General features: G+C 38.3%; 1 protein-coding gene across 1 annotated transcript; it reads left to right on the top strand.

Moving 5' to 3' along the window:
* The first annotated feature begins 3754 nt into the window (after positions 1-3754).
* LOC125177971 lies at positions 3755-5894 on the top strand. Its single transcript, XM_047880747.1, has 2 exons — positions 3755-5217; positions 5651-5894. The coding sequence occupies exons 1-2, from the start codon at positions 3755-3757 to the stop codon at positions 5892-5894; spliced, it is 1707 nt and encodes a 568-aa protein (XP_047736703.1).
* Positions 5895-10915: the final 5021 nt, after the last annotated feature.

Raw genomic sequence — 10915 nt, 5'->3', positions numbered from 1 at the left:
AATCTACTCCAGTAGGATGGAGGCAGGAACCACCGCGTCCGACGACGGCCAGTGCCGTCGTGACAACTTAGACTATGGAAGTGCAAGAAAATGCTGAAGATTCTAACGGCATTTCGGCCACTCTAAGACCCTCACCGCGAGGCTATGCAATGCCACTTTAAATTCTCCAATACACGGCGTTTTTTCCAAAGCCATCAGGCTCCTTGAATTATAATAAGTGCCTGGAATAAACGTGCATAAAACGAACGGCTCAGACAACCTGACCTTCAGTGGCCAAGTGAACGGTGCTGTATATATTTATATCGCCAATTTGCAAATATGAAATGGACAATATTTTTCGTTTGTCAGTTGTGCTGATGGTGTAGGAAAGAATTATCTGGCCACCTATATTTTCACTTTGTGAGTGTTTAACTATTTCTGCTGAAAGATGAGTAGCTTCTTCGTAAGATGTGCAGATGAGTAGCTTCTGCGTAGACGTGAGGAAGAGGATAATGAATGAGCGTTTATTAACCAAAAGTTCGCTTTTTCTCAGTTTCCATTTTTGATTTACGAGGTATCGTGCTATGCTGTATTTTGCTAGTGGGAAGTTGTCGATTATAAAAGGAATAAAATATTGGCGTAATGGTCTTGTGCCGGTAATCCGCAGTATCAAATTTATGCCGATTCTTGCGCGATCTTTAGTTGATGAACCGATTATGCGGTAGTGATACAACCTGTTAGTTTATACAATTTTTAAACATGAAATGGACAATAATTTTTGTTGGTCATTTGTGCTGAGGGTCTAGGAAATGGTTCTCTGGTCACCTGATTCGCTAAGTGTTGAACTGGTGATGAAAAGAGAATTAACTTATGCGTTGTATGCGCTTGATAAAAGAATATTTAATGAGAATGAATATGAAATTTGAACTACTCGTAGCGTGCTTATGAGTTGAAAAAAGAATTGTGCGATAGTAAGAGATACAGCCTCTAAGGTTTTACAATTTTGAGACGGGTAAAGGAAATTATTATCTATTCGTCTGTGTTGCTTTTAGGTTCAAAATTGAATGGCGAAGCTTCACTCGAACTTGTGTTGGAGAGTATAAAAATATCGAGTTAGACTGAACGCGCATGTTTTCGCTATAAATTCGTACAGTACCTAACATTTTAATGTGTGTTCTTGCAATATATTTTTCACTAGTACACTATCAAATAGTGTTAAGAATTTTCTTGTATCATCATGATCTTCAACGAGTCTAAAAAGGCATTGAAAAGTCCTTGGCGGTACTTAATTCAGAGCCGCCCTCGGCTCTGAATTTCGTTAGGGCAGTTTGTTGAAATTACCTGCATTATTAGTCATGATTTTAGTGCTGAGACTTACGCACGTATAATTCAGTATTTCAACAGTCACCAGTTTTCACAAATAACGCACATATCATTGAATTGTTGAAATAATTGAATGCTTGGGGAAATGATCCTGCTGCTTGAGCTATTGCACAATAGTTTTCTTGTTAACGCGCGAGCAGTTGTGCAGTGCGTACAAGATTTTTTAATTTTCCTAATTTATTTGTGCAATTCCAAATCTACGTTGCGCACACTTGTAGCCATTATTTGGTCAAAGCTTTCTTGTTTAGTCCAAGCCAAAAATAATGTTCTATTATGATTTTTTATTCGTAATTTGTCTCGATTGAACACCGAAGTAAACGGAACAGTGCTGCAATGTGGCAAATCGACGCATTAAGTCTAATCAAATTTTAAAGTGTTCAGCGTTTTGCCGCCCTGAGTTCATGGTTCAGCGTTTTGCCGCTCTACGTTCACGGTTCAGCGTTTTGCCGCTCTATACGTTCATGGTTCAGCGTTTTGCCGCTCTACGTTCATGGTTCAGCGTTTTGCCGCTCTACGTTCATGGTTCAGCGTTTTGCCGCTCTACGTTCCTGTGCGCTGCCACAATATTGCGCTGCTGTGGACATTCCTGCGCTGTTGATCACCCTGGCGTTGCGCTGGGGCGAGCGTTGGCGCAGGCAAGTTCACCCGCGGCTGGCTTCCAGACTGCGGCGATTTCTGACTGGGGAATCAATCAACTCCAATTCACTCTATTGGCATGGAAATTACTACAAATTTTAGTGCACGTTCCATTCGATGATAAAAATTTTGCTCGTCGATATTTTGCTAGTCATAATTTGTTGATATTACCTATATTTTTTTACTTCGCTTGAGTGAAGGGACTTACGCACGTATAATTTAATGTTTCAACAGACACCTGCTTCCACAAATGACGCACATAACCTACTGTATGTTGAAAGATTTGAATGTTTTTAACAAAATTTTTTCATCATACAACACTCGTTGGGAAATTATACTGCTGCTTGACCTATTGCACCATCGTTTTCTTGTCAATTCACGAGCAGTTGTGCAGCGCGTACAAAACTTTGGAATTTTGTTAATTTTCTGTGCAATTCCAAATGTACACATGTAGCCATTATTTGGTCAAAGCATTCTTCTTTAGTCAAAGCCAAGAATTATGTTCTTCTTAGTTTTTTGATTCGTAATTTGTCTTGATTGAACACCGAAGTGAACGGAACAGTGTAAATATGTTGTCAATTGACAATCTCAGACTAATCAAATTTTAAAAGAGTCAGCGTTTTGCCGCTCTGAACATAGAGTGGTATGAACGTGGAGCGGTAAAAACCATGAACGTAGAGCGGTAAAACGCTGAACCATGAACGTAGAGCGGCGACACGCTGAACGTTCATGGTTCAGCGTTTTCCGCTCTATGTTCATTGTCCCAACAATGAGACTGTGAAGTCTAGTCTATTAACGAACTTCATTTCACCAAATCATCCACTTAAGTTCAGCTTGCTGTTTTGAAACTTTAATTCAACTAAATTAACCGTCAGTATTGGAGGTACAACAAGGTTTCTTCTAACTGATAACAGATAAGGAACGTTTACTCATCGTCCGGATAAGGCGAAGATGGTGATGCAACAGAAACGAGTTTTAACTTGGAATTATTTTAAGAGTTGAACGTGTCACTTCAACTAGCTGTAATAGCTGTTTTTAGGTCTTTCAGCCCAAATTTACTAATATATAGAAATAATAAAATTTTAAATTACTTTTTTTAGAACGACCCAAGAGAAAATAACTTTTGTTGAATTTCTTCCAACAAAAAAGATGAAAGGGAGCTGACAGTAAAGGCGAGAGGAAGAAACTTTTAGCCACATCTCCCTCCACGCGTCACAATTTATCTTCGAAACTATTTCATCAGCTAGCATAAGGAAAATACCAAATATACTGTATTTGTAAAAATTATTGTTTCATTAATTTCAGATGAACTCAACAGCTGGCAAATATGGCTACAATCACTCAGAACATTTCTCTCGTGCCAGGAATTGAGCTTTCCCCTCAGGAAGCCAACAGATACAAGAACCTTTTTGCCGTCCAAGTTCCCATGTGTGAAGTTTTCAGAGCCGTACTAAAGTGGGAATGCAGCGATAAGCAGCAAGGGCAGAATTATGCAGAATACTTCGGAGAAAAGAAGCAGCAATATGAAGACCGCCATGCTGCCCTGGTGGCACAAAAGAACAATAAATTTAAATTACCAAAAATTTCACTACCCACACGTACAATTGAAATGCTACAGGAAGAACCATTGAAGTATGACGTCACTCTAATGTTTTCTTTTTTATTTGAGATATTTAAATCAAAAGTATCATACACAAACATTGGTCAAGTGAGAAGTCTCTGTCAACTAGAGCACCTCCTGAAAGAGGCCAAAAACATGAGAAATGCTGTCATGCATGAAGTTGCTGACGATGCTGTCAACCCCATGAAGTTTGATGAAGTTGTCAAAGTCATTCATGATGTGATAGATGAAGCTGGCAACGTGTACAACATCCCTGCTGATGAAGTAACGAGTTTCAAAGCCCAGGTAGATGGGATGTGGGAAGAAGTGCGCACTGATAATGAAAAAGCTAAGTCTTATTGTCGCTTCTTCCTGCAAACTTATGGAAACAAAGAAGCCAAAGTCGTGTGGGAGGCGATGTTGTCCGAAGAAACTCTGCTCTTCGGCGATGACAAAGTTGAACGCTCGAAAGTTTTTCATTCCCTGGAATTGACTCTACAGAAACCTAAAAATCAAACAAAAGACAAGATCTCTTACACTGAACTCCTAAATGGCAACGAAAAGTTCATTGTAGTCATTGGCGACTCAGGGTCTGGGAAATCCACTTTGGCCAAGAACTTGGTGATACAGCACCATGGTATCTCAGATGCAAAGGTAGAAGTGTCAAATCTGAAGAATCACAGTTTATTGCTTTATTATGAATGCAGGAATGTTTCTGTAAAAGAATTTACTGATGCAGTAGAAGAAAACTTCGAGAAAGTGTGCCAGAAGCTCGGCCCTAAAACTGTTATCCAAGAAATCATCGAGTGCAACCCTTTGATTCTCATTGATGGCTATGATGAATGTCATAAACACTCGTATACGGTTGTGCAACAGATGGTGAACAAAATGAGGAACCATGAGTGTCGTGTGATCATCACCACCAGGCCAAGTGCTGCTGATAAGCTCAAGAATTTTCTGAAGCGAGAAGGCGTGAAGTTCCAAGAGTATGAGATATCGGAAATCTGTCTTATAGATGACCAACTGAAATTTCTGGAGAAGTATGAACTGCATGTCACTCCACATGCTGAGAAAGTTGTGACGAGCTTCAGCTCTCTTGGACGGAACATTCAAGAACTTTTTGTTCGTCCCATTAATTTGCTTCTCTTTTGTCACCTGGTCTGGAACTTTCCTGAAAGGATAAATGATTTGAAATCTCATGCTGCTGTAGCTCAGGTCACATATGATCTGTATGAGAAAATTATTCAGTCAAAGCTGGCAGACCACTCCATTGACATGGATGGCCTTGTCGATTCTTTCTTCCAAGACTTGGGCAATTTCTCGTTGAAGATGATTTGTGAACGTCATTTCGTTTTCCCTGAAAACGAAGTCGTCGATTTGAAACGCAGTATTAGATCAAAACTCGAAAAATATGGGTTGATTGGGACGCTTGACCCTAATGCTCTTCTGGGTGTTGTATTGAAAATAAAACGTCCAATGAAATATTCGAAATCTTGCACATATTTCTTTCATCACAAGAGCATACATGAACTGTTTGCTTCCAAGCCTGTCGTAATGGAACTCCGTAAGAATAATGCATTACCGCTCATCCTGACACCACAAAAATTGGAAAATGTCAAGTGAGTTTTCTGTTGAGAAAGATTTAATTGAGTTTCTTAAGACTGTCTCTGAGAGAGTAAACTCTTGCGGTTGTCGTTGGAGGATTCAATCAAACTATTAGCAGACCAGATTCCACTTACGTTTCACCGGGTTAATTTTCAAACTAATCATTTTTATGACTTCGTTAATTTTGGTCTTACTACGTGAATTGGAGCTAATTAATAAGCGTCTCACTTTACATCGTATCCTCCTGTGCTGTTCTACAATGCGGGAAAATGAAGTATTCACAATTAAAAATTAGTTTAACAATCCTAATAAAGCTGTACCTACACATGTTTTCTGTATAAAGTTCGAAATGATTCCAGGTAAATTTTAAGATGAATATGAAGATTGTTCATGCGATTTAAACATAGATAAGCTTTACTAATAATCTTTGACTAATAATATCAACAGGCCGCTAGAAGTGCTCACGTATGTGTTCATCGAGCTGAGTGCTGCTGAGGAGTCCACTGTCTTCTGGAATAACTGGCCGCTCCTGCGTGATGCTGTGGGAGACGTTGGCTTGCATTACTGGCAGAAAATCTTGCTGAACTGTCCTGAATCGCCACATATTGCTGAAGCGATTGCCGGAGTCTACTTGGCAGACAGCGACAGTTGGAGCATCAATACAGGTAGCTTGTTTCTTGAGTACCTTTAATATTTGAGAGATTGTACTTCTGCTTTTGTACCATCAAACCATCAAGAATCCCTGTTCATTCTTGATTGTTGATGGTTGTTTACGGCTCTTGTTGTCATTTATGGGGACATATATGTCTCATATACAATGAAATCTGATATATTGAGGAACTTTTACGTTCCCTTTATACATGTTTCCTTTTATCTGTGGATCTGCATTTACTGCTGAATTCACGCACCTGCTTGGAATTTATCCCTACGCTGGAGGTAAAACTCTTCTAGATGTAAAGCTAATATTTCAAAAGGATCAAAACAAATCGAGGCCAATTGAAGTAATTTAATCAGATGTAATCGTTGCATGGAGTTCAGTTTTAATCCCAGATTTTATCGTAGGTCACTCGAAATGTAGAACACTTTAGTGGTCCAGGAGGTCACGCAAGACAGAAGCCGACCAGTATGTATACTGTGCGAGAAAAGGACTTTATTGCTAAAGCGCTTGAGGACAAATACTGCTAAAATCTTCAATTTTTGAAATGTAACAATTTTATTTCAAGGTATAGCTCACCTTATATAAGTGCACATAAGTGCAAAAATAAGTGCACTTGTAGTGCTTTTAGAGTTTAGAGGTGAAGTTTAATAGTAATATGCCGCTTGCCATTCGTAAGTTTGAACGCGGATGCAATTATATGATCGCAAACCGCAATCGGTAAACAATTCAATTGGTCTTCACTGCTCCACAAGTTACTATCCCCCATGCACGAAGATTGAACACCTTGGCATTACAGTTAATGTAAAGCTTAAAGTCAAGTTAAAGCTTAACTGAACCCGCCAAACAGGGTTTAATAGTAATTTAAGGTATTGGTCGGGATTAGTTTCACGTTAAGCATTTAATTCTTTAAGAAGTAATTATCACAGAGCATGATGGGCTGTTCAAAAGGAGGTGGCAAAAGCATGCACCCAAAAGAAACAAATAACTTAGCAAGGGTTGTACACAACAAAATTAAGACCAGTAGAATACAGGGAAAATGTGGTGCAAAACCTAAAACAATGGGAACAGATAGGACCGCGGAAAACTTTATGATAGACGTAAACGTTTAAGGCTACTTTTTTTGAGAGCTGCGCCTCTGTCTTATATAGGCAGAGTAAGCTCGGCTTCTTCGTAGTTATTTCCAAGTAGCCAGGTAGGGAAATTTTCCCAACACATCTCCCAAAAACCGTTTGGTTTAACACAAATTTTTCTTCTTAATGTCCAGGATAAGCAGGAAGATGTATACAGAAAAACGTTGTATAGGATAAATCAGCAGAAAATGAAATATAAATCAGCCAATAATTTTAGGCTAACCTAATGATATGATACTTATTTATAAACCTGAATGTAAATTCCTAGACAACTGCGGACAGTGTGTGTATTACTCTATTAGCTTATTCTTTTTATTCTCCACCTCTGCCAACCATCATATAAACTTTTTCCACTGCAAGCAGTAATATTGGCTGGTAGGGCCTGTATTACTAATAATAATAATACTTTATACTATACAATATAGTGGGCATTTAAGAAAGTTAAATGAGTCACAGTGCTGCATTAATTAATGTAGCACGATATTTTCACAGGTATTAATTTCTTACTGTAACCAAGTTTATGTCGACAAGGAGCTGAAATTTTCTTCGACTAATTTCTTGGACAAACTTCTTGGACTAATCAGACGCACATACGAGTTCCTAGATGCAAAAGCGATAAAGCAGTTGTTTGTTGCCGTCGTGCGCCAGAATCCGGAGTTTGGAAACGTTGTGTGGTCACCGAGATTTGAAAAAGACAAAAATTTAATAGAGAATGTTGAGTCACAGTGCTGCATTAATTAATGTAGCACGATATTTTCACAGGTATTAATTTCTTACTGTAACCAAGTTTATGTCGACAAGGAGCTGAAATTGAATAGCTCCTAGATGCAAAAGCGATAAAGCAGTTGTTTGTTGCTGTCGTGCGCCAGAATCCGGAGTTTGGAAACGTTGTGTGGTCACCGAGATTTGAAAAAGACAAAAATTTAATAGAGAATGTTCAAAGACGTGCAACAAGGATAATCCCAGGCTTGAAGGGCAAGTCCTATGAAGAAAGATTAAAGATTATGAAGCTTCCAAGCCTCAGTTATTGACGTCTGCGGGGGACCTCATTGAAGTATACAAGTATACTCATGGTCTATACAAGGTCCCAGAAGGATTACTAGTATTTGAAACATGAACCAACGCCAGGGGCCACGGCTATAAACTAAAAAAAACTATGCTGCAACTTCTCTACTCGCCAACATTTCTTCTCGCTTCGAATCACCGACATGAGGAACAGCCTCCCTGATAGCATCGTTGACGCTCCGAGTATGAACGCGTTCAAGAACAGACTAGATAATGCTATGGAAAAATATATGTTCAGATTTGAAATGCCTAGCACCATATCGAACCCGGTGGAAGTCAAGTAGCTATTTCAAACTATCGTCAGTCATGAAAAGATCCTGTCAAATGACACCATTTTAGATCCTCTGTGAGCAAGGCACGAAATGGAAAAGAATCGGCGACAGGCCACATCAGGCCTACAATTCTGCGCCGAGATCACTATGTTATGTTATGTTAAGAGAAACTGCACTTGAAATGAATATTGATAGAATGTTTTATATTCACATTCCCATTACAATTGTCGTTATTAAATAAACTAGAATGAGCTAAAGCGTCTTGTGTTGCTAATAAGGTCTCTTTGTTTATCGAATAAAAATATTATACAGCTAAACAAAGTTCGCATTAATAACAAAACAAACAACGGAAAATTAATTCAACATTGATAGGGTTTATTTATGGAAAACACGATTTCCGAAAACAACTTAGCAAGATATAGACAATGCCAGAATTACTATGCATATCTTTGCAGACACTACATAAAACAAAATATATTAACTTATTTTTCGTACCGCCCTGATGCGCGGTCAGCAAGGCTGCACGAAGAGAATAGCGTTCACCCCTACCCTCTCTATAATTCGACACTAGTAATCATCACTCTCGATCTACTTATCATCCTTCTCTTTACGTAGCATCCTACTCTCTGGCAATCTTACCTCTTTTTATATTTCACTGTTCTCTCAATACTCATTTCTCTCAGCCTTTCATGCCACTTTCTTACTATCATCCTTCTTTCTAATTTTCATCCCTCAGCTAGTAACCCATCACCTTAGCCATCGTTCTTCCCTTCATATCATTCTTCTCTCCCAATGTAATCGCTCGCTTCTCTTTTCAAATCTCTTTCTCTTTACCTAGCTTCCCTTTCCGTACTTATCACATTCCTTTTCACCCGCCTCTTTATATTAATCTTGATTTGTCATCCATTTTTGTATAAGGAGATAGTTTGCTTCCTATTTATATGGTAACGATACTTTTATACATACCTACTTTCATATATATCTTCATTATTTACTTATCAACTCCATTCAGCTCGTTCTTTGTCCATCATCCTTGTCTCTACCTCTCTACGTTACTCAACATACCTCTTCACCTGTCATCCGTCTATCGCTCTACCCAAGCTCACGCCACATCAGGCAACAAGTATCCTCATCCATCGTCCGCAGCTGGAGACGTGATGGCAGTTGCACTAATGCTGCCACATCAGCAGCCTCGAGTCATCAACATCAAGATGCCAGCTGCGGTGCTGCGCGCTGCAGGCACCAGCTGGTCTGACCTGACGCGGCGTTACAAAGGACAACTACTGCTGGACATCAGACCAGCAGGAGGGATGGCAAGCCCCGAGCCCTGCGACGACCTGCTGGAGTGCCTCAAGGGCTCCAGGTCAGCGACATTTGCCCCCTTAGTAGTCATAGTTTATGTCGGTTTTACTCGTGCACCATACTTCGATATTTCATGAGCTGCTGTAAAAAACCTACAAGACTCAGTACAATGATGATTATTGCCGTACTTTCTGTTCTACGTAATATAAAAATACACTCAAAATGAATAATACACGCAAGAAGATATTGTGAAGAACAGAAGCATTAATGAGTAGTGCTGAGTAAATTGAAGAATACGAGTAAATTTTGCCGAACATAAACATTGTTTTGAAGAACGCACGCTCGGTGATAATATGCGTAGTGGAATATAGTAAATAATATAAAATGTTGGGAGAATAGGGCACGATAGCGTCAATCTTTCACTTCATTTATAAAACAAGAAGGCCTTTATGCACGAGTATGTAGGTATTTAAGGTCTAAGTTTTTTTAAGTATTAACCACAATTATCATTCCTGAAGAAATATATATGATAATTTGTTTTGATTGGTAATAATATACGTTTAAAAATTACTTTTTAAAGACAACACTGCCAAATAACCCAGTATCTCAATTTACAGATGTACAATGAATTCCTCATCTAATTTTCGAAATTAAAAAAATTTCCTTTTCAATTTTTTTAATATATATAAATTTTTTCATGTATAAATTTTTTTCGAAATTATTTATTCTGTTAATTGATTCATGCATTTCCTCTGATTTCACACAAGTGTGCAAAATTTCAGATCAATTAGACAGGTAAAAGTGTGTCAAATATCAGTTATAAGATTTGTAGCTGACAAAATTATTTTTTAAAATTTTTTAATATTGAAAAAAAAAATTACATTTTTAAAATTATTTATTTTGACATTTGATTCATGCATTGTCTCCAACTTTACACAAGTGTGCAAAATTTCAGGTCAATAGAAATGTAGAAGTGTATTAAATTTCGATTACAATATTTGTAGCAGACAGACAGACAGACAAACAGACAAACAAGAAGTGAAGTTAAAGAGAAGTGTTGTAAAAAAGATCCGCATAATTTATAGCATTCATGTTTTGCACAATTTAAACCAAATTGGGAAGAAAAGCACGAACATGTAGAGCAGAATACATGGCAGGATATATTGTGCAAAAGCTAAGCATGAACATGTAGAGCAGAATACATGGCAGGATATATTGTGTAGAAGCTAAGCATGAACATGTAGAGCAGAATACATGGCAGGATATATTGTGCAGAAGCTAAGCA

This window comes from Hyalella azteca, unplaced genomic scaffold (genome assembly GCF_000764305.2).
Source record: "Hyalella azteca isolate HAZT.00-mixed unplaced genomic scaffold, Hazt_2.0.2 contig89, whole genome shotgun sequence".
Classification (NCBI taxonomy): Eukaryota; Metazoa; Arthropoda; class Malacostraca; order Amphipoda; family Hyalellidae; genus Hyalella; species Hyalella azteca.
This window is presented reverse-complemented; position numbering and strand designations above follow the sequence as displayed.

Coding starts and splice junctions, on each gene's coding strand:
- LOC125177971 (XM_047880747.1), top strand. CDS start 3,755: ATGAGAAATGCTGTCATGCATGAAGTTGCTGACGATGCTGTCAACCCC. Junction 5,218..5,650: donor CAAAAATTGGAAAATGTCAA/GTGAGTTTTCTG, acceptor TAATATCAACAG/GCCGCTAGAAGTGCTCACGT.